Source organism: Tribolium castaneum, chromosome 3 (assembly GCF_031307605.1).
Source record: "Tribolium castaneum strain GA2 chromosome 3, icTriCast1.1, whole genome shotgun sequence".
NCBI lineage: Eukaryota > Metazoa > Arthropoda > Insecta > Coleoptera > Tenebrionidae > Tribolium > Tribolium castaneum.
Window position 1 is genome coordinate 11,862,910 of NC_087396.1, and position 27,118 is coordinate 11,890,027.

Below are 27,118 nucleotides of genomic sequence, written 5' to 3' on the forward strand. Positions count from 1 at the left end.
CGCCGATTTAAAAGGGAAGAAATGAATCACAAGTAAAATGAGTAATGCGGCTTGATTATCATTAGATAATATATTTTGACTAATTACCATGTACACACATGTACACAGAACACTTAGAATATTGCTAATAATGTATGTTATAATATATACATAACACAAACACCGAAAAGTTCTACATTTACAATTCACTTTCTCTAACTGACTAGCATTCGTATCGTAATCTCTCGTAGTGTGCGGGTGCGTAAATGCAGTAAGTTTCGGTGCCAACTGGATAGGGAACGTATTTTTTCACAATACACGCACATCAAATAGTTCAAATACTTAAAAATAAATTGTTCAACGACATTACATTTAAAGACAGTGATGTAAACGAAAGTTATTGTTGAGATCACATTTTTGGAATTGTTATTTAACGAAAGGAAAACCGTAAATAGGCCTCAAGACATCTACAAGTCGTTGACGAATTCCCAAATTACTGAGCACCAACTTTGATAGAAAATTTATTTCAACAAACTCAACAACATAATTATTAACAATATCTAACGTCGGCATAAATAAATTTTTCGAAAATCCAGTAAACATTAAAGATGGTTTAACCGTTGACTTGTAACTCAAATGACTGAAAGTAACAATAAATAACATTTATGTACAGTTTATGAACATCGTACATCATAGACAATAAAATTACCTCTATATAATATATATCACTATTCTTTTTTAATTATATAAAGTGCGAAATATACTAATAAATAAAACGTTACAAAAAGTATGACTGCTTTATATCTCCATAGAGCTTCCTCTTCATATTTATAATAAATACAACAAGCTATATCATATTGAAGCGACTCAATTGTACTAATGTCATCAGAAATGTAACAATTATTGGATAACGTCGATGATTCTTTTGTCCACTACCCCCATCAAAATCCTCCAATACTAAACGGTGTAAATAAACACATCGATTAATACTTACTTTGTGATTTTAACTAGACTGTATGCTGAGGCACACTCATTTGAATATCTTAAGGCTATCATATAATACACGAGCCGTCGGTTCATGGCTGTGAGAACCGACGACAACAAAACCAAAATCGAAATTATTGTCTTGTGACACAAAACCAACTCATCAATTTTTTATACATATATGTAAGGAATCGGATTTACCGTGCAATTGAATAATGATGGCTTACATCCTAACATACGAGAGGATAAGAAGAGACGTGAAAGAACAACAACAACGAGTCGAAAGGCCACGGTTTTCTTACATGCCTGTTATACATTGAATCGTGTCTCGGAACCGTCGGCCAGCATCAGCGTCACCGTCCTGTTGTTTATCCAGATCAGTCTTGCCAGCCTCATGGGATTCAGGCGCGCGACGTCGGCGATGGGGGCCGTGCTGTACGACTTGACGCAGCGCGTCTGCGACTGGCCCAAGCCGAACATGCCTGCAAGCGCACTCAAACACTGCTTTTCCAAGTTTTAACCAACCTGTGCTCGTTTGCCAGAAGCAAAGCTTGTTCTCGCCGCAAGCGTAGCTAACTAGGAATTTGCCGTCGGGGCTGAAGGCCGCCGCCGTCACCGGCGACGAGTGGGCGTTGATTGTCGTGCATTTGCCCTGTCTCAGCTCGTACAGGGTCAAAGTGCCCGCGTTCGAACCGACTGCCAACAAACACCAACTAATTTAACCCACAGTCAAGGGAAATACATACCGGCGATTCTTCTGGTTGCAGGACAATGCGAAACCTGGTTGAACCGACAAACGGCAGGAAAGACGTCCTGTAGGCCCTTATTTTTCAATTGACTAGGATCGAGACAGTGCAAGATTATATCCATCAACTACAAGTACACTATTAGGTTTTTTCCTACGAAAAAGTGAGACTTACTTCAACTAAGAGATCACTCATTTCATTTTGCATCTTATCAATTAATAGTTCAACACCTCGTAAAATTTCCGGCTTGGCTTTGTGTAACACGTTGTTATTCATGTTTATGTTTAGAGTTTGGGCATTTTGTTGCATTGCATTGTATCGAGCGACTTCTTTGGCCATTGTCGTAATAAAAGCAGCAGGTCTAAGGAAAAAATTGGTAAAATCTGTACTGATAATAATGCCACTTTTGTTTGTTTGATTGTGTGCAAAAAAATACAACAGTTTTGTTATCAAATTGATTGCGAAAATTGAAGTGAATTCATTCATACCTTGCTGTTGCAATGAGAGTGAGAGCATGCCTTGCCGTTCGACACGAATCGGCTTGAGGCGTCAAAGGCAAACCGTACGTCATACTCGGCACTAACCGATCAGCATCCGAACACAATTCTAATAAACCTAAACAAAAAACACAAATTGTACAATTTTAAAATAATGTTCGCCCGATCTTATTACCTAATAAAACTTTACTAATATCTAAAAATGGAGCCCACACTGTAAACCCTCTCCCAATTAAATCAATAGCTGCCCTCCTTAGCGGAATGTGTGCAGGCAGTTTAGGCGAAGGCGGCGCTAGTAACAAATGTGACAGCGCCATCGCAGTCAGTCTTGCTAAATTATTATTGCCTTGACCGAAACCCTCAACAACTGAACTTTTTCTCCGATCCTCACTCGCTCGTCTTTTGTTATTATCGACACCGGTTATGTCCTGACCGAACTCGGCCCCTATGACCCCCAGTAAAATAACTGCAGTCGACTGTTTTCGCTTCAATTCGGACAAACTCGACGGCTTGCGGATCTGTTCCTCTTCCTCCTCCTCGAACTCTTCCTCCTTTAACAAGCCAATAAGCTATTTTATTGATAAGAGGTTTGAAAAATACCGCTGTGTCCGGCGAATGTGGCATTTGGCCCGAATTGACGTGGTTCATGTTGGGCGAAGTGACCGCTTGTTGATTTATTGTTTCCGTTTGGGTGTACAGGGGCAAATATTGCGACCAGGCGTCCACTAGGGCCTTACGGCCCTTCGGGCCCATCCTAACAACAAATCAAAAGCTGTACATTCACTATCATTAAAAATCGGGGTCATTTTTTATGATTGTAACTGTAGATTTACTTATTTTTCTCAAAAAAAAAATTGGTAAACACCTCGAGAGTTCCGCAAGAAGCAGCGTCTGGGCGGCCTCCCTCACTTCGACGCAGTGGTGCTGCCACCTCTTGGCCATCATTTCGACCTGTGGCCGCTTGAAGTTCTTCGCCCCTGCCTCTACCACCTTATCTGGTAGAAGAACACAATGAAGAGTGGCCAACAAGGACCAGCCTTGTTTGATTTGTGCTTGTTGTTGGGTGTACATTTCCTCATGTTCCTCGTCTGTTTTGCTCCAGTTAACTCGAGTTGACTGTCGATGCAACTTCCGGTTCCTTTCTTGTTCCGGAACGAACGTTGCGTTGCTCATCGACATTAAAGTATGACTTAGGGCAATAATCGCCAAAAGATGGTTGCTAGTAAGGGTTGTGCTCAACTCCCAATGTGTGTGAGAAGTGAAAATTCTCGTCAAATGTTCCCTCTTGACTAACTCCGGGTACATATTGCTCATTTTCTCATCCCCGAACGACAGGTCTTCGGGGATGCTTTCATCGTCGACTAGAATAGCGCTGTTCCAAGTCGGAAGAAACAAGGACATTTGATTCGCTTTGGACAAAAGACCGAATGAAATAGGCACCATGGGTCTTAATAAACCTAATTTCACTTGGCAGACCCTGTCTAGGTCGTTGTCCAGCCCCCACGAGTGGAGGAGAGACAGGAGAAGCTGGGCGATCTCCATCGTATGGCTTGTCTCAAGGGGGCCCAACACCGGTTTACTGTTAGAGCGCGGGTTTCCGTCCGTGCCGTCTGAAATTTCAATTAAAAAAATCCTTTGCATAACACGTATATTAACATTTAAGTACGGTGGTGACCTTGCCCAAATAACAAGTTCAATATGGGAGTGGTCCGGGTGTTCCTGAATCAGGCAATAACCCGACATAATGGACAAGTAATTAGGTGTAAAGATATTTATTAATGCAGCGTGTGACATTAAGGTCTTTGGAGGCTCGGCTTGTTTTCTTCGCTGATAGGATGTATGGACGGGTGTATTCGGACAAACACACGTAAACACCACCTTCGCCAAAGGCAAGGCCGTAAGGTGGATTAAGACAGATCTGTACTTTTCTCAAAACAATTATACGGGTTTCTAAAGGTCAATGCCGGTATATCAAATGATAATAGATAGCGAGATTGGTCTAAATTTTCCAAATTTTCAATCTACAATTATCGATAATCAACACTTGTATTTAAAATTAATATATTCCAAAGGACAATGACTCGATTAATATGTGAATTATTAAAATTCATGTTTCAACAAACTACTTTTAAATATGCAATTAGTAAAGACAAATAACGAGCAACTTTTATTTGCACTATTTTTAAATTAAATTCTTAAAATTCTTAAAATAAAGGTGTTTTTCTTTCATTTTGTCTTTTATTATTATAAGAAAGTATTGAATTTTGACATAATGTTCTATGAAAAGATAAACAAAAAAAAACTTATAATGCAATATACAGTAAAAATATCCCACTTGAAAATTATGTGCGTAAGTATATTGTACTAATAACTACAAAAAAGTAGTCGCATAACGTTTTAAAATTAAAATTGTATAAACATTAATTTGTAAACTTCACAATTTTAATAAATGATCCAATAACTAGAACACCTAAACACTTTCTTTTTGGAAAAGGTATCAAAAAAAAACTGTAGAAAGTATGAAAAAATATCACAGCATTCAGAAGAAAATTGCCAACAAAATATAGTTTTTCAAAAAACTGTATTAACTATACGAATGAGTTACGTCAGAGAAGAGATAATAAATAGATGATAATAAGATCTAACAATGTAATAAAAATGCAATCAATCAAATGATATTAATGTACTACTCGTATTTTGATAAAACAGGAACAGTTGAGTCTTTTAAACTTCCTATATTAATTTTAAATTGTTATAAATTTTGAGTGTACCTAGAGGTAATAAGAAGTGTGTTATGTTTTTCTGTGACGCCATAATGAAAATTTCCGAATGCTTTTGCCTACAGTTATTCTATCAAACCTAATAGAATTTTTTGTATAACAAAATTACAGACAATATTCAATTGCACAATTAATTGGTTGAAATTATAATTTTTTCAAAATAAATAAAAGTAAGCGATTAATCCATATTATTCAAAAAATAAAAAAACGAATCGCTAAAACTGGAAAGACAAAACGAGAAGTGTTACAATTTATGACAAAACCTCGAGAATCCATTTAAATACAATGAATAAAAAACAATTTTTTTCCGAAATTTTGAGAGATAAGAATTAGATAAAATTTCTGTTTCATAATCATTAGCTACAGGTTCTCTGTGCGATGTTTGGGAAACCAACACTTATGCCAAATCAAAATAAGAACCAGCCGTTAAGTTTAAGGCTAACAAGTACTGGGCGATACCCACTTAGGCAAGGGTACCATCCGAGTAGTATAAAACGAAGAATGAACCATGAAGAAACCAGTTGACTTAGACAGATCGACCGAACCACCACAATCACCATGAAATTCTTGGTACGTCTCCCGAAAACCAACCCTCAACAACCCCTAACTAATTAATTCCAGGTTGCCCTCTCTTGCCTTTTGGCCGTGGCTTGCGCCAAACCCGACATCGTCGCCCCCGTGGCCTACACCAACTTCGCCCACCACCCCTTGGCCTACTCCACCGTCGCTGGCGCCCCCATCGCCCACACCTACGCCGCCGCCCCCATCGCCCACACCGTCGCTCACCCCGTCGCCCACGCCGTCGCCGCCCCAGTCGTAGCCGCCCCCATCGTGGACAAGACCCAATACCACTCCCAAGACGCCCTCGGCCAAGCCGCCTACGGCCACTCTGAGCCCTTCCAGGCCCATCATGCCGTCCAAGACGCCGCTGGAAACAAAGCCGGTTCTTACAGCTATGTCGCCCCCGATGGCCAAGTCATCTCCGCCAACTACGTCGCTGATGCTTTGGGTTACCGTGTGGCCTCCAACGCCCTCCCCGTCGGCCCTGCCGTCCCCGCTGAGACCCCCGAAGTCGTAGCCGCCAAAGTCGCTCACTTCAACCACCACGCCCTCGTCCGATCTCGTGCCCGCAGAGCCGTCGTCGCCGCCTACCACACCCCCTACGTGCACAACGCCTACTACGCCGCCCCCGTCTACCACCACGCCGCCGTCGTACCACACGCCCTCGCCTACCACCATGTCTTCTAAGAAGAGAGGTTTGGCTAGCGAAAAGCGGTTTTTTCCACGGTCGAGGATAGTTCCGCATTTTCAATAGTCGAAATGACCAACGTTAGTCAACTTTAACTCTGAGAGTTAACACTGTACCAATATTTGTACTTTTTAGGACAATAAACGCAACACACATGATAAAACGACTTTTTATAACAAACCAAAATTCGTCCGTCAACTCATTCCAGATCATAAGAAAATCATAAGATTCAGGAACATTTAGTATGAAATATTTTTAGGAAAATTTAACTACCAAGGAAATTCATTAAAATTAATGTTTTGGGGCGATAACAACTATCAAAAAAAGTTGTTAACAATCGAAAAAAAAAATTAGACAAACGCCACGAAAACGGGTGACTTACCTTGAAGTTTTAGTGAAGATCACGTAATATAATTCAAATAAAAAATAAATTTAATAACAAAATAAACCGAGAAATTACTGAGTTTTGTAAAAATGACGCAATTTTTGCCTTTTTCAATCGTTAAACATTAAGTTAAAATAATGTTATATTTCAAGCACTTAAGCAAGTTGTTGAACTAAAAACTAAATTTTGAACTAAATTTTTTAATTTTTTAAAATTCGAAATAAAGAAAGAGAATCGGTACAAAGCCACAATGTCTTAATGTATAAAATAAAGAATTTAGCTAATTAATTTCGAACGACTGATAAAATAAAGCAGAAACAACAGATATTGAAAAACTACAAGACACAAAGGCGATACTAAAAAATTCTAACAAAAATAGAACATTTCTCATCTATTTTCAACGCTACGTTTTCTGTGCATTTCCTCTACATCCAATTAATTTAAGTGGTTCCTACCTTTGTGACTATCGCCGCCCTTGAGAACGCTCTCAGCTTTGGCTTGGATTTTCGTATGTACAGACTCTGCACCTTCTTTAACTTTCGCCAGAATTCCTAATTGAAAAATTTTTAGTAGAGAATAATTCCTACTCAAACAAAAATGAAAACTCTCAAAAACAAAACCAAGACAAGTAACACACAAACCAAGCAATGAAAAACTCGTTACCATGCTTGTCTTTTTCCTTAATTATTCTCTCCATATTTTCCGCCTTATCTTTCACTTTTCCAAAGAAGTCTTAATGCAAACAGACAAAAAATATCAATTACTTTCTCGAAGTAACTTGCACTAATAATCTACCAATCAAAATAAAATCATTGCCCGCGAAAATAATTACAAATTCTCGACGGGGCAATGATTTTACCAATTCTCTCCCCTCACCTACTATTTTTTTATGCGCATCGGGGCTCGCACTTTGGGTGAGCGCAGCCACTTTCATGTACTCCGACTGTGCTATTAAACCAGCGGCCTCCAAACTCCCAGGCGACATCATCGAGTATTCCTCATTCAACAGTTCGATAATTAGCGCTTCAATATCAAAGAATAAAATATGACTTTCCGCATCTTTAGGATTGGTTTTAACTCCTTGAATGACTAGAGGCGAGTTGTGCGTCCTCTGCATGTGAGGATCGTCGTTATTCGTGTGAGCACCCAACTGTTGCAACTGGTGAAGACCCCTCTGGGTAGCGTGCCGGATCGCCGACAGATTTCGATGCCTCAAGCCCCTTAAAGAACTGTCTCAAAACGTGACAATTCAACACTTGAAATACCTGAAGAAGTGCACAGCGGGGTTTGCAAGACCAACTTCAGACGAAGTGATGGTCGCTTCGTGTTCCTCGCACGCGTACAAAACTTCTTCAGCGGCGATTCCTAAAATAATTTATTTAGAATTGTCTAAGTCATGAAACTGTGTAAAAACCTTGCAAAACTCGATCTAAATGTCCCGTCTCCATCTGCCACACGTAAACAGTACCATCAGAACAACCAATAATCATAAAATCGTCCAAAGGCCGCCATTTGATCGTCGTCACCGGAAATAAATGACGCGAAGCTAGACAAACACACTTCCGTTCCGTTAAACTCAACAAAGTCACTGAATGGTCCGAGGCAACCGAACAAATACATTTCTGAATTCTTGTCTGTAAATATTTTGTTACTTCACTGTAGGAGGTTACCATGCTTTCAAATAAATTCCTGGACAAAGTAGCCGTATGACTTTAAAGTTAAGTTAATTAATAAGTTTGCCAATAATTTCTACTATTGTTATGTGCCAATTACTTGAAAAAGTATTAAATTACATTCATAATAAATAATTACTTGCACTTCAGATCTAATTACCCGTTCTGTTTTAACTTCAATCACATATATTTACTATTACATTAGAGAAAAGATTGTTCCTCATTTTTATTTTTATGTATTATGCCACCTACAAAGACACTAAACCATTAAGACTAGACGATTAAGTCTTAGCTGCACATAAAAATAATAAAGATAATTATAAATTTTTTATACTTATATCAACTTCCTACCTAATTCAAGCCAAAAAATAAATTTAAGAGCTGTCTAGACATTATTTGAAATTATATCATAGTAAGGCAAATAATTAAAATTGCATGTTTTGTATCTTGAATAATAGTTAATTTTTAATTTACAATTTACTCGGAATAATTGTAATAGAGCCTAATTAAGTAATTACATGCTGTGAAACAATTTAATATTACTGTTTATTGCTTCTAACCAATAATTCGAGAAGCCACCAACTTTGAAATTAGTTGTCCAAATATTTAAAATTTAATCAAAATTGCTTGAAATCTTGATGGTGTTTGAACTGTATCTAATCATTTAAAACTATTTGTGAATTACTGAATTTTTTCTAGATGAAATTCCTGCACCAAATTCTTATTTCATTTTTTATAATTTTTATAATTATTGGAAATTACTTGGCAATGACCGTACGCGTGATAATGCAGCTCCTTTCTTAAAATCACTTGGGAATAACTCAAAAGCATGTTTTAACTAAAAACGACTATTTTCGCAATTGTTTCGCTAAAATAAATTAATTTTTAACCGTGTTTCTTGTTTAAAAACAAGCCAAAACGTTTGGAAATAATTAAGGTCGCCTTATTTGACTAAAAACGACAATATTTTTAGTTGTTTTATAAAAGCTATAGTAAAAAAAAAATAACTTGGATAAATACAGATAGATAACTTTATCACTTTCATTAAAAGACTCAAATAATAGTTTTGATGCTAGAGTTGTATTAATAAATTTTCATTATTTATTCAAATGTAATTCTCTTTTATTTATATAATTTTTTTAAGTTCTAAAAGCCTACTTTGCAACCCAATTTTTTATTTTATTTTCCAGAGTAAGATATTCACTGGAACTGGAGTTATTAAAAGTTTTTTCAACCGAACTGCTCCTCGTTATTGCCAACTTAATTCAAAATCACGGTCACTTTGATCAAAAATTTTTTGAAAGCATGGTAAAAAAATTAACTTACACTACAGTTGTTTGGAGGAACAAGCAACTGAGTAATTTCCCCTGCGTGAACACAAAACCTGTGTAACAAAGTCCCTGCGTACAAATCCCACAAGCAAACTGCAAAATCGACTCCTCCAGACACTAGGTGGTTTTTGTCGTACCGTGAGTGCTCCCTATAGGGGTACAGTAAACAATTGACACGCCCTCCATGTCCCGACAAGATTTGATGTGGGGGCCAATCTGCAATCACTCATTGATTTTTCCCGAAAAAAACAACCAAATCACTAACTATTCAAATATTGGTGACTCCCATGTAACAACTGTAACATAACAGTCTGAGTCGCTGAGACTATAATTATAGTACCATCCTCCCTCCCCACCACCAAACGGCTTTGCAAAGGCAAGTAAATACTAGCCGTTAGTTTCACCGCTGCAATTAATTAAACATAACAAATTGTTATTTTAAAATTCTTTAAACGACTAACGTCTTCCTTCTTGTTTCTCTATCTGGTCCAAAATCCCCACAGGACTCGGGACCATACTAGCCCACGCTTCGGTCAAACTCGTCGTTAAAGTAGCGGTCATTTGGACCGGCTGTGGCGGCTTTTGATTCTGGATTTCATGCAATTGTGCTGGCGATATTTCAGGAATGTTCCAAACTAAAACGTAACCTTCAGAATCGCCCCGAAGTAAATAACGATATTCCCTGTTTTGTCGCCTGGTTGTTACGAAACGCATCGCAGGTGGGCATGACAATGACTAAAAGTCGCAATAAGGGGGAAAAATCCAATTTACAGGTGTGATTACCTTGTTATCGGGTTGGCTTAGAAGACAGTAGAGGAAAGGACTATCGTTTTCTACACTTGGTGTGTGGAAGTTTTTGTTATCGGGAATACTGCTGCAAAGTTGTTTCGTGTCAGAAAAAAGACTTTGTCACGTTTAAACGAAGGAAAAACACACAATAAAACTGAAAGCAGTCCGAGTTCTGGCGGAGTATTTGTATGTACATGGAGGACAAAAAGATTTTTAGTTCAGATGATACAGAGAAATCAATAAAACATGCAAAATTTTTAACACAAGACTAAAAAGCGCAACGGAAGTGTGCAACCGCTTATCACACATAAATGTTACAGTACAACCCTTGTCACCCGACATGACACGTTGCAATAAATACTTTGTGTGTACTGTACAGTTATGCAAAGATGAGCCGGATTTGTTAAGCTGGTAGTGCATTTACTAGAATTCATGTTATAGTAAATGCAACAAGCAAGCCTTTAAGACAATGTTGTCTTTGGGCTGTTAGTGGGCAAAGCAAAACTAAAAACACGAATATGGAATGATTGTCTACCTATTTGTAACATTCTTGCCACGTAGTTTGCTGTGTTCCATGATGAAAAAAATTGATCATTAATAAACTGGTAACTGGCTAATGGTGGGTGCATCAATAATCAGAACAAAAACCAAAAGAAAAATGCAGAAAATTGAAAATACAATTAACATTTTAACTTTGAGTTTACCAACGCACCAGTAAAATACAGTTAATATAAAATTAAAAATTCCTACAACTCGTACAATGTGTTGGTGTTAATGGTCAGAAAACGTAATTATGCAAAAAATCTTACTTCGCGGGTAGTTTATAAAGATAACCTTTGCCGGCATCTGACCACATGATTATTCGATCGGCTGCTAAAAAATCCCCAGACATCCATCGCTCATTCCGCGGTGATAAATATGAACACAAAATGCTAAAATCGCCTGGAATTTTTCCAGTTAATTCAATCAGTGACTAATTTTGAGCGATTCACCTGCGTCATACACTTGCCAATACTTGCTAACAACCACCAGAACGGTGCGCTGATTGTGTGGACAACACTGGATGCAAACAGCGTTCAACGGCTTGATTTGCTTGCTCTCGTTCTCGTAAATTGGCTCTGAATGCTTCGTTTCGTGGCCTAAAAGGGTCCACACTTTCACCATCCCTGTGGTAGTCAGAGCCAACACCACGTCGTCTTTGCGGTTGCAGGGACGCAACACCTTATAATAAAATACAATACAAATTGACTTATAGTTATTGAGATAATTACATGAAGGGCACTTATCCAATCCGGATTTTGTTTAGACGATAACATAAATAAAATTTCCAAACTGAACGGATCCATAACCACTATTTCAGGATAATAGCCATTACAAAATAATCTAACATCCTCACAGTTACTCATATGGTAAGCCTAAAAACAACAAGTAATCTATAATTAGCGCAATTTTTGCAAAAGTTTATGTACAAAAATAAACAGTGCAAACATTTTTATTTGTCGTCTTTATTGAAATTATTTTTGTTTAAATCTTAGTATCGAAATGTAAATAGATCTAGAAATTTTTAGAAATAAATAAAAACCTATGGTTAAAGTACTTGCACTTTTGCGCAAGATACTATGCATGACTATATAAATAGTAACTAACTTATTGATAATTTGTTAGAAAAGATAAGACGGATTACTTGAAAATAAAAATTTGTCTCAATTTTCAATATAAAAAATTTAAGACCGAACAAATGGTAAACCCTTCCCCAGAAAATTCTTATGACTTAACAGCACCAATGGTCGCAAAATAAAAATAAATTTTAAGAAACCTAATGAGTAATGAACCTGTTTTATAGAAGAAATTAACGATTCAATAAAAATAAGTGTTATTTATTAATTATTTTTATTAATCAGGCAAAAAAGCAAACAATTTAAAAAATAAGCTATTTCTATTTTAAAAATATTAAATAACCTACGATATATTTTTTAAATTCGTTTATGTAACTTTTAATTTACTTGAAGCATAAGTCATTGAAGTAATTTATGTTATGTGGTACTTTAAAAACGTATAAATATGCAAAAAAAAAATAAAACAATCTTGTGTGAAAGTATAGTGCAAATAAGTAAATAAAAGCAGCAAAGGAAAACCGTCATTAAACCTTCAAGTGCAGTTTGTTCTTTCCTGAAATCCTTTCATAAAAAATTAACCCAAAAACTAAAAAACACCCAACAAACCAAAAGATAATTTTAGTATTGGCCAGTGAGTGTAATTAAAAGCGCCAAGGTCTGGCCAGACGTTTCGTAAATTGTATTTGATTCATGTCCTCACATAACAAAAAAAGTAAACACTGTTATCATATCAGTATTTGTTATATCACGCGCTTGTTGAATTTTTTACCTGCATATTAGTGTGCACTTGGGGTAATTTAACATGTTCCCTACACCTCCCATCGACTAAATCCCAGGTACACATTTCTCCAGCTTCTGAACTGGAGACAATGTAATTATTATCTTGCAATATCGAAGCCTTTGATATACATAAAATAGGGGCTGTGTGTCCCACTAGTAAACACCTGGGAGTCATTTGTAAAGTGTCTGGGTTGACTTGCCTAAAAAAACGATTTGAATGATTACTTACCTTGGAAATACCCTTACCAGAGACAAATCTGTCCATCGTAACAACCAGTGGCCAAAGTCTTTTGGTCTTTTGATAAATATATGCAGGAGATGCAGTGTGTGGGGGCATATTTGCCCCACAGCACCACCGGCACCACCAAGCTATTGCCTGGCATGTTGATGCTGGAACAAACAATAAACAAAATGGATTTATTTATGTTTTAGTGTAGACAAAAGTGGCTCAATTAGAGTAAATTAAAGTCAATTAAATGTTTGTGGTCAGTGTCATGTGACCTAATAAATATTAGGTGCTGTGAAAGTGTCCACGGGCAATTAACCAATTCCACACTGCAATAATTTTAAATCCAGCAGAATTAGTTTAAACTAGTAGTGTAATAATACGGCAATATGTACCCTCCAAAGTGACATTTCCAATAATTACTAACCAAACTTTCTTGTCAACCGTTCCGCCACATTCCCTACTAACACAATTACGGAAAAAACTGTACCTTATCAATAAGTGGCCTAAAAGGGGACGGATTTTCAACACAGTGTCAGTTTTTTCGAACAAATTGACCTATGATTCGCCATTTTCACACCAGCAATCAGCTGTTTGACAGGAAGGCAAAAAGCTCCCCCTACGCCTGCCACATTTGACAATTGTCAAAAGTTAGGTTACGGCGACCACATTTTTTGCGAAAATAAAAAACTTCAATTAAAAATGAAGTGTCATTACGAAATTCTCAATGTTCCTCGAGACGCCGAGCTGCCAGAAATTAAAACTGCGTACAGAAAGGCCGCTCTGAAGTGGCACCCCGACAAAAACCTCAACGACACTGAGTTTGCTAAAGAGCAGTTCCAGATGGTACAGCAGGCTTACGACGTGCTCAGCGATCCCCAAGAGCGGGCTTGGTACGACAAGCACCGCGAGCAAATTTTGCGCGGCTCCAATTCCGAGTTTCAAGACAACTGTCTTGACCTGTTCCAGTATTTCACCACTACGTGTTTCAGAGGGTATGGGGATGATGAAAAAGGCTTTTACACGGTTTATCGCAATGTGTTTGACCAAATCATCAAGGAGGATCTTGAGTTTATTGACGACAAGGAAGAGTTCTGTGACATACCAAGGTTTGGTGATTCAAAGAGTGACTACGATGAAGTTGTCGGTCCGTTTTACTCCTACTGGTCGAGTTATTGCACTAAGAAAAGCTACGTTTGGCTGGATCCGTACAATATTAACGAAACGCGTGATAGAAGGGTATTGAAAGTAATAGAGAAAGAAAATAAAAAAGTTAGACAGAAAGCCAAGAAAGAAAGGAATGATGAAATCAGAAATCTTGTTGCTTTTGTGAGGAAAAGGGACAAACGGGTTCAAGAACACACTAAGCTTTTGGAGGCCAAAATATTGGAGAATCGTCAGAAACAGGAAGAGTTGAGTAAGCAAAAAAGACTTGAGAGGAAAAAACAGTTGAATGAATCGACTCAAGCCGAATGGTCCAAATTTGATAACGTAAAATCTGAGTTGGAAGAAATCGAGAAGAATCTAGCTGAACAGTTCGGTGAAGAATTTTCAAATTCTGAAGACGAGGAAGATGAAGAAGTTAATGATCTCTATTGTGTAGCGTGCAATAAGGTGTTCAAAACCCCTAAAGCTTTAGAAAATCACGAATCAAGCAAAAAGCACCGAGAAAACGTAGAATTACTTAAAGAAATTATGTTAGAAGAAGAGGATGGAGAGTGTCTAGATGAAGAATTAGATAATTCACAAATTGAAGATCTCACTGAAAATGAGGACTCGGAAGATTCCGCAGAAAGAGAGAAGAAAGCAAAAAAGAAAAACAAAAAGGCTAAGAACATTCTCACTGTTAATAATGACGAAGAAGTTGACGTAACGAAAATTGAGGAATCAGACGATAATTTCGACTTTGACTCTACTAAAAAACAGAAGAAGAAAAAGAAGCAAAATAAGCGTGCGAATGAACCGAAAAATGAAGAAAATCAAAACACAGAACCTATTACTAAGAGCATCAAAAAGAAGCAAAGTAAGAAGGAAAAACAAGCTTGCAGTATTGAAGAAATAGACACCAACCACTGTTGTGTCAGCTGTAAATCCGCCTTCCCATCAAAAAATAAATTATTTGAACATCTAAAAAGCACCGGACATGGAGTTTTTCTGCCCAAAAACGTAAAGAAAAAGAAAAACGCGCGAGAAGATTAGTCTAATTTAAATTATTGTTCTATAGTATTAAACTGTGAAATAAAACAATATTTACGTGAAATGTTTTTATTACATATTTTATATAAGATTATAAAAGTGCGGCTAAATGGTATAAACACTTAAAGTACGATAAAGATTTTTGGTATAAAAACGATATAAAAGCTAGACTAATTAAAAATAAGTACAGTTACATGGCAGTACATACGGAGCACCATTACATAAAAAAATAAATATCACTTATAAAATTGCCGAAATTGTTCCCAAGAGACTTGAAGGCACATTTCAGTACAATTTGGTATTCAAGATCATGTCAGACATCTAAAACACATAAACAATACCGTGTTTTCATTTAAATTTCCAATCAAAGTAGCCTGTGACGTAATTAGGCCACTTTGATCATAAATCCCCTTTTTTACAAAAGACAAATGAGGGTCTGGCCTTCATATATTTGGTCTTGTACTTTATCACTGCTTGTGGAATTTTCGGCAGGTACCGAAAGACACGCTGAGACAAACGCCAGCAAAGTACCAGCGACAGCCAATCCCAACCCCATTCCTAGACTACAGTCCCCGGGATAAAAGGGCGAAGCGTCCCTTCCGCACAATTTCTGGACCCTCACTGCGCCCCATCCCATTGGGTGCAACATCACACCCAGGATGAAACAAATCCCTAAACGATAATTATAAAGATTGTTTCACTTTATGCGAATATTTTCACCTGCTATGGCTTGCGCCGCCCCAGACATCGTAAAAATACTCTTCTTAAAGAAGCTCTGAATTCGGCAACTGACTAAACCCATGAAAACAGTCGCTGACATTATTATGAGACCTGTGATTAGAAAAATTGTCGCTGCTTTCCAAGCCCCCGGAAACACGTTTGAGTCGGTGGAAAGCCCCCTGACTGCAATAGCGGTGCATGCAGGCCCCTCTATTTTAATCGGTTTTCCGCATTTGGTGTAAACCCCAACACTGGACGTGTAAGTGATTGTCTCGTTGCCGAAATGTATTTCTTGTTGGCCGCGCACTAGCCACAGGGGGCTCATGAAAGCCCCCAGCATTAGCAGAGTGGCCAGGAGACTTATCAACATCCATATTATACTACGAGCAGTGACAATCAAGTACCACATTGTCCCTGCATTTAACTATCTGAAAAAAGGGGGTCCTTATTAAAATTTCGATAATTTAAATTTACCGCAATTTTTTTGTACTTTGTTGTTGACCTTTAATTTATCTCTAATGATTGTGCACTTAGAGTTAACATTTTTATTAAATTGTTATCAAAGTAATTATTTACCTGTTCTTGGGTGTGTTGGGTTTTGACATCACCACACCCTCTGTCAATCAGCTGATTACGTATTTAAAAAAATTGTAGGGGCGCTATTTGAAGAGTTGTCCAGGACCGGCATAGGCAAGTTTGAGGATGAGCCGATTACATAAAGTTTTCGTTTATGGAACGCTCAAAAAAGGGGAACCGAATCATAATTGGTTTGAGAAAGACAGCGGATATTATAAATTAATTTCAGAGGCAAAAACTGTAGAGAAATATCCACTAATTATTGGGACCAAATACAACATTCCGTTCTTGCTCCACAGCCCGGGTAAATCAAACTGTTATGTATTATTTTTTTTATTTCAAATTTTAACAGGTAATGGGACTAATGTGAGAGGAGAGGTCTATGAAGTTGACGATAAGGTTTTTGCAAATTTGGATACGTTAGAGGATCATCCCAATTTTTACATAAGAGAGGAGAGAGATGTGCAGTTGTTGAACTCAAATGAAAAAGTTAAAACTTGGATTTATTTTATCAAAGATTTTAAAGAGGAGCTTTTAAACAAGACCACTTATGAGTCTTATAGCAATGCAGGATCTCATGGGTTGAAATACGTTGAAAGGTACTTACGAGGAGACACTTACGACCATAAGTTAGATATACTGAAAACTGTAAAAAGCTAATTTTAGTGAAAATGCTACTTTGGAAGATCTTTAGAGAAGATCAATGCTGGGGTTTATTGTTTCTTTGAAAATATGGTTTTAATAAAATTTAAAAATTAATTGATTTTTTTGTCCAAAATTTTTATCACCAATTAAATTTTAAAAAAGTCAGTTGTCCTGAGATTTTTTATCTTGTTTCATCTCTTAAGTTATAGTCCACCGTATTTAATTAAAAAGGAATAATTAATTACAGCTGACAAAAACATTCACCAGAGGGCGAAAGAGTCTTAGGTTGGGGAGTCCCTAATAATCCAGCATTGCCAAATTAATTTCAGTCGCAAGCCAAGTGAAAGCGGTGAAATAAAACTCTGGATAAAGTTAAAAAAATGTAATTACTATGAAAATGCCTTGAAATAAAAATATTGCCATACAAGATTAGAAACAGTTCTTCAAATGTTTATAGATTTATTTTGTAAAAAATGATAACGTTTGAAACCAAAAACAGCCCTAATGTTTCAGTAAAATTCCCTAAATTTGCATTTTAAATACATTTTAATTTAAAAACAGGAAGGAACCTAACTTAAAATTTAAGGTAGTTTGACAGACTTCTGAGAATTGCCTGAAATGAGACAGTACTACTCTTGTGTTCCACAGTCGAATCAGCCATCACTTATTTGAAACATGTCTCTAAACAGTACAAGTCACTAGCTATCGCTCAGAGTATTATAGCGATTTTCGAGAGACAGTTTGGGGCCTTGCCCCGAACTCGCTTTCGCTTGCTCCACTTGTCGATGAGATCCCGCCCTGGTGTGTTGCACTACTTCAAACGCTCCTTCGCTTCGATTTCTGGAAGAAACAGTACTTCAAACCAATTAAAAAAACTCACTCGTAGCAGCGGCTTACTTCTTATGATCACTTGTTTTGGACAAAGTGGGGAAGAACTCCTCATTGTGTATGTCAGGGGCAGCTTTAGACCGTAACCTCGTGGGCTGCACCTGGTGGGACTGCTGGGGCTGGTTCCGCAAGCTGGGGGGCACGTAGGCCCCGCCAACCCCCTTGGTCGGGGGCGGCTCCACCTTCTTCTCCGGGATCTTAACCGGCTCCTCCTGAACCTCAACATCCACCCGCTTCCAAGGCCCCACTTTCTTCTCGGTTTCCTGTCCCGCTTCGTCAAAGCCTTGCTGCTGCTCAGTGCTGGTTTCTGTGGCGCCTGTGCTCCCGTCCGGGGGCGACGTGATGGTCAAGTTCCCGATTTTGAGACCGCTGTAGTCCTTCTTCTCCTCCTCGAAGTCCTTCCATTCGTCCTGGTCCTGAAATTAGGGTACAATATGGCCACAATCAAACCTAACCAAACATTTTATCAAACGCTTGCACATTTAACGCAAGTCTTACATGAGCCGGAGTGGAGCTTTCGTCGCCTTCGGGAACACGTTCTTTCTTCTGTTTCTCGGTTTTTTTAGCGTTGTCTTCGAGTTTTTTTGCGACTTCATCGGTAGTCGCGAATTTTTTCGTGCTCTTTTGCTTCTTGCGGTCTTTTTTTGCGAAAAAGTCGTCCAAATCGGCCATCGTTGCTGGTTTGCACAATTTCACTTACAAAGTCCGCGTTTTTGCCACTTTTTTACTTAATTTTATTTTAACACACTTGAGGAGCACTCCGACAGAAACCCGAAAAGAAAGGCGACCTGCTTTACCGGCACAGGTGACACCTCGCATTCAACCAAAACCCCATAAACCCGAAGTTTTCTCTGCTGAACCAACGCTACGTCATCAAATCACAGGACCGACTCTAAATAAATACGCCCTTCAACATTTTACAAAAAAATAAACAAAAACTCATTTAAATATATGTACTGCTCATAAATTACTAACTAGAGATAAATCAATAAATTATCTTACCAATCAATGTTACAAAAACTTATCTTATCTGATAATTTGACTCACATTTTTACTTAGATTTATCGCAATAAAACCACAAAACATTGTTAAAAATGCGCCTTTTTGTATTATTACTAGTTATTTGTACAAAAAGTTACACCAGTGCCGACGACGTTAACATATTGTGTTCGTCAACATTTTGTAGCGTAAGCATTTTAATAATTTGGTGTAGGTACTATTTGTATGATTTCCTAATTAGGACTATACGGAAAAAAATAACTGTCGCGAACTTCCAGACAGCTGTAAAATACAGAATTCAACCTATAATGGACTAATGCTACCATCCCCTGATCCTTGCAATTGCTGCCAATACTGCTTAGTAAACCTCAGTATGTTTTTTTACCCAAAAAATATCACTTTTTTATCAAAAAAATTTCAGAGGAGAACGATTTTTGTGCAGAGGGTGAAGATGGTGGTCTGGTACCTGACTCAATTTGCGGCCCAGGACTCACATGTGACGGTGGAGTTTGCAAAAAAAGTGCTTAAAAAAATTGATAAGCTACTACCACTAATTTTTGATCAATTGTAGTGAGTTTGGCACAAGTCAAGGATAATACACCGGAATGTGCAAAAGCAGCAGCTGATTACGAAAAAAGAAAAGCAGAGGGAAACATAGGCACCATGGAAATGCCTCCAAATTGTGACGATAGCGGTTTTTACAAACCGTACAAATGCAATCTTGGACAAACGTAAGATTGCGAAAATTATTTCGGCTTTGCCAAACAATAATTTCTCAGGTGTTCCTGTGTGGACAAGGACGGTAAACGAATTTTTGGCGAAATTCCGTACACTAGCAATGCTGATTCAATACTCAAATGCGGTATTTTGTAATAAATTGTAACAAATTAACGATAAAATAATTTCTTCAGCTTGTTCGAGAAAATACCAGGACGCTTTTAATTTCTTTGAGCGTCATTTGCACCCAAATGAGCATTTTAGGTGCACGGAGAGTGGAGATTATGATACTATACAGTGTATTGGTGATTGGTGTATGTGTACCGATGCCTCTGACGGAGCCCCCACGTTCCCATCCAGATCTTCTGTTAACATTTCAGATATTTCTAGTACAACATTAAAAGATTGTTGTACGTATTGTTAATTATTTGTCTATTTTTGTAATTTTGTATGGTAAATTATTAGTCCAAGAAGGGGTACACGAAGAAGGCAAGTATTACTACCCTTGTGCAGAAAAGTATTTGCAAGTTTTGGCTGAAATAAACAGCTACAAGAAAGAAGGCTTCAGTGAAGTTTTTGAAGTCGAATTCCCCAGCTGTAGTCTCGATGGCAAATACGCACCGGTTCAAAAGAATGAGTAAGTTCGTTACTTTTGGTCGTATGTTGTAATAATTTTAACTATTAGGGATGGAGGTTATTGTGCAAACCCCGACGGAACACCGATGGGTGATTACAAAGGAGACGCAACCGAAATGAACTGCAGTTAGTGGTGCAATTTTTTATTTATTTGAAAAAATCAGTCTTCATTTCCAGATTGTGCGAAAACTTTGCTTCTAATCCCGGAAGAGGCAAATGAAAAACCGGAGTGTTGCAGCAATGGTAATTTCAACCGAATACAATGTAGAAGAGGGAAGTGTTATTGTGTGGATTTTGACGGTTACCAGGATGTGAAAAATACAGACGCGACCAAAGAAATAGAAGTCGATGCTGATAGCATCGAGCAGCTGTTTTGTTATGAAATGGATATGTGTGTCTACAAAAACCAATAAAATGTACCTAATTCTGACTGAAAAAATAAAAAAATAAAAAGCAATACATAGACCAGATTTTATCTTCTTCAATATTTTTTAAACCATACGTACCTGTGTAAAAAAATCAATAATATGCCAATCTTAATAAAAATCTACAAGTATATAGAATGATAATTCGTCTGAGCAAATGTGTTTTTAGAGAAATTTTTGACAAAGTTATTAAATAACACGCACTGCACATTTGGAGTATTTCATAATCCAGGCATTGCTAATTAGAGTCAATGTTTTCTAATAATAAATGATTTGTTTCACTAATGTGACTAAAGCAATCGTGTTTGCACATTGTAAAATCCTGGCTAATTACAAAACTTGCAACAAAAAATATTCGAAAAAATTGTGAGTTGTGGAGTGCTAACTAAATATTTTGCAATATTTATTTTACTTAACAGTGGTTCAATAGTCTGTTTTTCTAACACACATCTCAATGGAAAATTGCCTTTTCATTCGAAATCACTGAGCCAAAGCTAAATAAAAATTAAAGGTCTTTTAAAATGATTAGGAAATTACGAAACAAAATTATTAACCAACTCTGACAATGAGCTTCGAAAAAAATCTAAATTAAAATGATACATTATTTATTATTATGTATAACACGTTATTACAGCACAAACGGGCAAAATTTTCCGTTGTTAATTTACTTTTGCAGATGATTATTCAAATACAAAACTATGTTAAATAAGTCAACTATTAGTCAGCGTCCTTGCCTGATCATTGCAATTATTCTACGGTATTTCCCTAATAGTAAAATCAACCTTGAGCAAAGTTGTTGAACTTGCTATTCATATTGTTGCAACATTGATTTGGTTATTAGTGTCACTATGCAGTAATTATGCACGTCTTTCATAAATTATGGCGAAATATAAAATCACTCAAAAGAAAATAAGACACAACAATGTTATTGCAATGAACTCATAATGGTCACAATAATTAACCCATTTCCAGCAAATGTCGGCAATTTTTGCCGAATGTACCAATGTTTAGGTCAACACTTGAGAATCGCAAACACATTAACTTATCCACTTATTCGCATCTCATCTCGTTATGCTCCTAGTGAAAGGATAAGTGGACATTTAACCCAATTAAAAACCAGGTAGTTCTCACATAACAAGTAATTATTACCGATAGGAAATCATTGATTTATTCACTCAAGTTATCCTTTAAAAATCCCGTAATTTGGCGGCAAAGGGGCCGCCTGGTCCACGTCAGGGCCGTACCTCTCTAACTGAAATTCGGGCTTTTCGGGGATCCACCCGTATTCATGGTTCGTCGTTTCGGGAATGGGGCGAATAGTCCTCTGGTCCTTCTCCCTCAAATTTTTATTAACGCCGCTCAAAAAGGCCGAATCTTTCGAAATCTCGTCGAGCTTTTTGTGCAAATTGCTGAAACACTGACGTTATAAATTCTCCGATTAATGTTCCATAAAAATACTCGTATTCTTCCAAAATCCACTTCCAGCGATTTTTCCAGTTCTGGTTGGTCTTCTCCTCCGAGTCGATGTAGGTTTTCCACAACTTGTCTTCAAGCACTGCGTTTTTAATCCTTTTGGTGTCGGTTGATTTGCCAAATGCCATTGTGTCGTGTCAAAAGTCGAAAAAATGCTGAGTAACCATTACAACAAGGGATAAATAGAAAGCGCGAATTAACGACCCGCCGTTAATAAATTGCTCAAAAGTTCATTTTGCAACGCGTTTTGCCACGTGTTTAAACAAAACATAAAATAGGAAATAAATGTGTCGTTTAATTGGCAAAAATCGAAGTGGAAATATTAAAATGCATAAATCGAGCGTGGATATGAGGAAGAGACCTTTCCTGCGAGACTTATCTGGTGATGTAACGGCGGTTCACGGCTTGCTAGGCTCGCCTAAGATCTGTTCAATTACATAACCCCCTGTATATGTATCGCCCACTCTATCTGAAATATTGCAAAAGTCGAAAAGCCCCCCCTTAGTCCCAGAGTTTATAAAGTTAACTCAATAGCAACCACCGGCCTAGTGCTCAGAAATGCAGTTTTAGTGCTGTTGCAGCCGTAAGTACATACAGTCATGTCCCTCTCGCGCAAGTTGTTGGTGCCCAAAAGGGCCCTGGCTGTGGCCCAAAGGGCCTATTCAACCGATCGTCCCTACTCGACCGCGATCATGCCCGAACTGCTGGACGAGCTCGCGATTCCCGAGCACGTGGAACGGGTGGAAGCCACCCCAAGGCCCTACAGCGCGATCCCGGGCCCTAAAGAGCTGCCCTTAATCGGCAACGCCTGGCGTTTTGCGCCCATCATAGGCCAGTACAAAATCCAGGAACTGGATAAAGTTATGTGGTCCCTGAACCGGGACTACGGCCGGATTGTCAAAGTCGGGGGGCTGATAGGGCACCCTGACCTTCTGTTTGTGTTCAATGGAGATGACATCGAGAAGGTGTTCCGCATGGAGGAGGCCATGCCCCACAGGCCCTCCATGCCCTCGCTGCACTACTACAAGCAAATTTTGAAAAAGGATTTTTTCGACGGCAACGCTGGAGTGATCGGGGTGTAAGTTTTTTGGGGATTGTAGGGGCTGTTTGGGATTGATGTGCTTGCAGACATGGCCCCAAGTGGGAGGAGTTCCGGAAGAAGGTCCAGCACGCGCTGCTTCCGCCCCAAATTGCCAAAAAGTACATCGAGCCGCTGGACGTAATTGCCGGCGATTTTCTTCACAGGTATTTCCGGGTTATTTAAAAATTTTCCGATATGTAACAACGGCGCATCTTATATAATAATGTGAGATAATACTCAGAGACGGCTGACCCACATTGTGGTAAAAGTGGAATTTTATAGACCTGCTCGGTTCCTTAAAAGTACCTATCACAACAAACCGTAGATCAGCTTAATTTATGATCGAGGAAACGGTTGTTTAAAACCGTCTGCGTAATGCTAACCGAGGTGAAATGCGTGTCAAGCAGATGCATTGTTTTCTTTTTTGGTAATGATGCTAAATTATTTTGGAACTAATTTCGAATATTGTTTCTGTTCCGTGTTTTTAAACGAAATTGGCCAATTTGCGTAATGATTGTGTTACAAAAGTGTCATTACATCCTGTGGTTGACACGGCATGGAAAATGTGCGATTTGCTGGAAAATTCCCATGGGGAACACATTTGCATGTTATATAATTTATGGAAATTAAAACAAATACACAAGGAAGGCGCGAATTGGGTTTGTGGAGTTACATACCAGGCCGCGCTTTATGTAACACCATTATGTATTATTATTAATTTATTTATATTTACGTATCCGACATTTGGGAGGAAAAAATTCATAATATTGACATTTAGGTAACGCATCCTGGTTTCCTTCCTGGTTTCTTTCTTTCCAATTATTGCTCAATTTTTTTATTACAAAATATTCAATTATTTATTCTTCTTGAAAAGCTGTTCAACTTGTTGCGATGTCCATTTAGAGTAAAATAGGGAGTTTAGACAAAATCAATAAAAAATAAATAAATAAGAAATTGAACAACCAAACTACAAATATTTATGATTTTTTAATTAAGAGGTAACTGTAAATGTTGTGGCATCTTCATTTATTTCTTGTTTTACTGCATTTTTTGTGAGAAATAAAAAAAAATTTTTAATTCATCGTGACGATAGTTGTCCTATCTTTGACATAAAATTAAATACCAAATTATTATCTCTGATTAAGATTAATCTAATCACCTAAGGATCTAACGCTAGTGTGTATAGATGATTCCAAAAATTTTTTGAGCTTTTAATATACCAATGGTCGGGCTCTCCCTCCTTTATCCTATTACCTATCGTTTTACTAATAAACTGTACAAGGTATTTTTTTTAAACGAACCACCTTGTATTTCAAAATAAACTAAGAATGACAGAAGATTTGTTGAAGATAATATTGTAGTACAAGTGATGAATAAAATTTTTAAAATTGTCGCGATATTTCGATACCATTATTAGTATTATTACCTTTATTTTATCTTCCTTGTTCTTCCCCTGCCTCGAAAGCAAAATACGAGTTTGTAACAAATTTTTAGACAAAAATTTTGATACTATACCGGACAAATAATAATAATTATTATTATTATTATTAAGTTCTTTTAAAATCAAAAACAATATCAAAAAATAATTACTAGAAAAATAATTCCAACATATTTCTTGTAAAAATTGACATCGTCGCTTACTTAATTAAACTACCTTGTATGCGATTCCAATAATTTAAATACCGATAATCTAACATCAGTACTATTACAAAAATACTGCAAATAGCAAGAGCAATACGTCTAGTTAAGTAATTCTGCAAAGATAAAAAAACACAAAAACTTTGAAGGAGCTGAAAAATTTTGCTGTTAATTTATACAAAGACAAAATAAAGTCCAACAAAAAACAAAACTAAAAATGTTTTAAAAAAAGAATACCCCACAGTTTACTTTTAAACAATCAATTTTTTTTTAATGTTGAAAACTGTAGTAGATATTTACAGAAACAATAAAATTAAAAAAAGATCATGAAAACAATTAGGTGGGTACTTTTGGCAGTGGCATTATAAGGAAGAAGATTTAAATTAGTTTCGTCATTTTTAGAGAATCACTTTGTAAAAAAAAAACAAAATATCGGGTGAAAACTCAATATGCCCTTGCTGTTCAGATTATAAAAAGTTCGGATAAAAACGGATAAACAATTTACTTACGATAATTATGAAATTATCCTTAAAAAATAATTTCAGAATGGAAGATATGTTGGATGAAAACCAGGAACTGCCCAACCACTTCTTGTCCGAAATTTACAAATGGGCCTTGGAATGTAAGGTCTCAAAATTTTGTTTTTTTTAAATTAAAAATGAAATGTCCCCTAGCTGTGGCTAGAGTCTCTTTGGACACTAGACTTGGCTGTCTAGAACCGAACCTGTCCCAAAATTCCGAATCACAGCGAATTATCAATTCCATAAACACCTTCTTCTGGAACGTGGCAGAAGTAGAACTGAAAATGCCCGTTTGGAGGGTTTACAAAAACAGAAGTTTCAAAAAATACATCGGTGCTTTGGAAGACTTCCGGACGTAAGTATCACAAATGACTTAGCCGAACTGGTGACCTAGATAATGAGAGTAGCTTACTTTCGATTTCTGTGGAGAAAGTTAACTTTGAACTTGAGTAAGGTTTAGCGTAATGACTAACACAAGGTGAATGGATTAATTCTTCCGTGTTATATAAGCGCAATTATTTGTAGATTGTGTTTGAAACACATTCATAAGTCGATGGAAAAAATGCAAGAGAAAAATTTTGACGAAATTAAAGAGGAAAATATCTCGATTGTCGAAAGGATATTGTTGAAGACAGACAACCCCAAGTTGGCTGCCGTTTTAGCCTTGGATTTGTTACTAGTGGGGGTTGACACAGTAAGAATTTTCTTTTTAGTTCCATACACAAAAATATAACAAAAATCAAATTTAGACATCAATCGCTGCGGCGTCCACAATTTACCAATTATCCCAAAATCCCGAAAAACAACAAAAACTATTCGACGAACTGCAACAAGTTTTGCCCGAAAATGACTCAAAAATTGACGTCTCGATTCAGGACAAAATGCCCTATCTTAAAGCCTGCATTAAAGAAACACTAAGAATGTACCCCGTCATAATAGGGAATGGGCGAAGCCTGCAGACTGACACAGTCATCGCTGGATACAAAGTTCCAAAAGGGGTTCGTACCCCAACTGTGAAAAAAATAACTTTCTTATGAAAAAATTTCAGACTCATGTCATTTTCCCGCATTTGGTTGTAAGCAACAGCGAGGACTATTTCCACGAACCCCATCGTTTTCTGCCAGAGAGGTGGCTAAAGACTGAAAATGCCTGTCCTATGCATAAAAAAATTCACCCTTTTGTGACTCTGCCCTTCGGTTATGGACGCAGATCTTGCCTAGGAAGACGATTTGCGGAAGCAGAGTTACAAATTTTGCTGGCAAAGGTTTGTATATCTCTAATCAGAGTTTGCCTACTAACAAAGCAAAATCAGATTTTCAGAAAATACAAAGTGGAATACAATTACGGCCCTCTTTCTTACAAAATAACGCCTACGTATGTACCTGAACAACCGCTGAAGTTTAAGCTAGTGAAGCGTGAATAAGAGCTTAATTATTGTTTATTGTTAAACGACTTAAGTATTATAGTGTTGTGATGTTTTTATAGAAATAATAAATCTCAATATAACCATCAACCTTGTGTATTTTTTCCTCCTCTTAATTAACGGGTATTTGCATAATAAATAATTT

At 37.3% G+C, this 27,118-nt stretch overlaps 7 protein-coding genes across 14 annotated transcripts; 3 read left to right on the plus strand and 4 right to left on the minus strand.

Moving 5' to 3' along the window:
• Nucleotides 1-51: 51 nt before the first annotated feature.
• On the minus strand, nucleotides 52-13,665 carry Rbcn-3B (Rabconnectin-3B). Of its 5 annotated transcripts, none has more exons than XM_008197509.3 (24): nucleotides 13,526-13,665; nucleotides 13,056-13,199; nucleotides 12,799-13,009; nucleotides 11,685-11,828; nucleotides 11,406-11,634; nucleotides 11,223-11,355; nucleotides 10,949-10,978; nucleotides 10,408-10,498; nucleotides 10,086-10,359; nucleotides 9,890-10,030; nucleotides 9,620-9,840; nucleotides 8,035-8,254; nucleotides 7,886-7,985; nucleotides 7,497-7,840; nucleotides 7,284-7,352; nucleotides 7,076-7,171; nucleotides 3,072-3,816; nucleotides 2,807-2,960; nucleotides 2,382-2,757; nucleotides 2,198-2,324; nucleotides 1,884-2,070; nucleotides 1,710-1,836; nucleotides 1,489-1,659; nucleotides 52-1,445 (listed from the first exon to the last, which is right to left on the minus strand). In XM_008197509.3, the coding sequence occupies exons 2-24, from the start codon at nucleotides 13,190-13,192 to the stop codon at nucleotides 1,273-1,275; spliced, it is 4,500 nt and encodes a 1,499-aa protein (XP_008195731.2). In that variant the 5' UTR covers nucleotides 13,193-13,199; nucleotides 13,526-13,665; the 3' UTR covers nucleotides 52-1,272. The 5 variants fall into 5 exon arrangements, with proteins under 5 accessions (XP_008195731.2, XP_008195732.2, XP_008195733.2 ...); XM_008197510.3 differs by lacking the exon at nucleotides 13,526-13,665 and adding an exon at nucleotides 13,463-13,485; XM_008197511.3 differs by lacking the exon at nucleotides 10,949-10,978.
• On the plus strand, nucleotides 5,399-6,398 carry LOC655652 (cuticle protein 7). The gene is made up of 2 exons (XM_961240.5): nucleotides 5,399-5,556; nucleotides 5,608-6,398. Exons 1-2 carry the CDS (start codon nucleotides 5,545-5,547, stop codon nucleotides 6,232-6,234), a joined length of 639 nt encoding a protein of 212 aa, XP_966333.1. The 5' UTR covers nucleotides 5,399-5,544; the 3' UTR covers nucleotides 6,235-6,398.
• Nucleotides 13,666-13,737: 72 nt separating the features above from the next.
• Nucleotides 13,738-27,063, plus strand: LOC659328 (cytochrome P450 49A1). The gene is made up of 10 exons (XM_965645.4): nucleotides 13,738-14,537; nucleotides 19,896-19,921; nucleotides 23,058-23,388; nucleotides 23,439-23,555; nucleotides 25,575-25,651; nucleotides 25,704-25,905; nucleotides 26,076-26,244; nucleotides 26,300-26,548; nucleotides 26,599-26,814; nucleotides 26,863-27,063. Exons 1-10 carry the CDS (start codon nucleotides 13,738-13,740, stop codon nucleotides 26,971-26,973), a joined length of 2,298 nt encoding a protein of 765 aa, XP_970738.2. The 3' UTR covers nucleotides 26,974-27,063.
• Nucleotides 15,285-16,667, minus strand: LOC658949 (uncharacterized protein). The gene is made up of 3 exons (XM_965296.5): nucleotides 16,528-16,667; nucleotides 15,952-16,379; nucleotides 15,285-15,903 (listed from the first exon to the last, which is right to left on the minus strand). The coding sequence occupies exons 2-3, from the start codon at nucleotides 16,358-16,360 to the stop codon at nucleotides 15,647-15,649; spliced, it is 666 nt and encodes a 221-aa protein (XP_970389.1). The 5' UTR covers nucleotides 16,361-16,379; nucleotides 16,528-16,667; the 3' UTR covers nucleotides 15,285-15,646.
• LOC659022 (putative gamma-glutamylcyclotransferase CG2811) lies at nucleotides 16,654-17,286 on the plus strand. 3 transcript variants are annotated; one of them, XM_008197506.3, is made up of 3 exons: nucleotides 16,654-16,831; nucleotides 16,880-17,126; nucleotides 17,184-17,286. In XM_008197506.3, the coding sequence occupies exons 1-3, from the start codon at nucleotides 16,654-16,656 to the stop codon at nucleotides 17,185-17,187; spliced, it is 429 nt and encodes a 142-aa protein (XP_008195728.1). In that variant the 3' UTR covers nucleotides 17,188-17,286. The 3 variants fall into 3 exon arrangements, with proteins under 3 accessions (XP_008195728.1, XP_008195727.1, XP_970454.1); XM_008197505.3 differs by having other exon boundaries at nucleotides 17,194-17,286; XM_965361.4 differs by having other exon boundaries at nucleotides 16,880-17,286.
• LOC659102 (uncharacterized protein) lies at nucleotides 17,540-18,953 on the minus strand. Of its 2 annotated transcripts, none has more exons than XM_008197514.3 (3): nucleotides 18,559-18,953; nucleotides 18,070-18,476; nucleotides 17,540-18,027 (listed from the first exon to the last, which is right to left on the minus strand). In XM_008197514.3, exons 1-3 carry the CDS (start codon nucleotides 18,730-18,732, stop codon nucleotides 17,871-17,873), a joined length of 738 nt encoding a protein of 245 aa, XP_008195736.1. In that variant the 5' UTR covers nucleotides 18,733-18,953; the 3' UTR covers nucleotides 17,540-17,870. The 2 variants fall into 2 exon arrangements, with proteins under 2 accessions (XP_008195736.1, XP_970527.1); XM_965434.4 differs by having other exon boundaries at nucleotides 17,540-18,012; nucleotides 18,559-18,951.
• LOC103313661 (uncharacterized) lies at nucleotides 21,962-22,476 on the minus strand. The gene is made up of 2 exons (XM_015981728.2): nucleotides 22,296-22,476; nucleotides 21,962-22,246 (listed from the first exon to the last, which is right to left on the minus strand). Exons 1-2 carry the CDS (start codon nucleotides 22,436-22,438, stop codon nucleotides 22,018-22,020), a joined length of 372 nt encoding a protein of 123 aa, XP_015837214.1. The 5' UTR covers nucleotides 22,439-22,476; the 3' UTR covers nucleotides 21,962-22,017.
• Nucleotides 27,064-27,118: the final 55 nt, after the last annotated feature.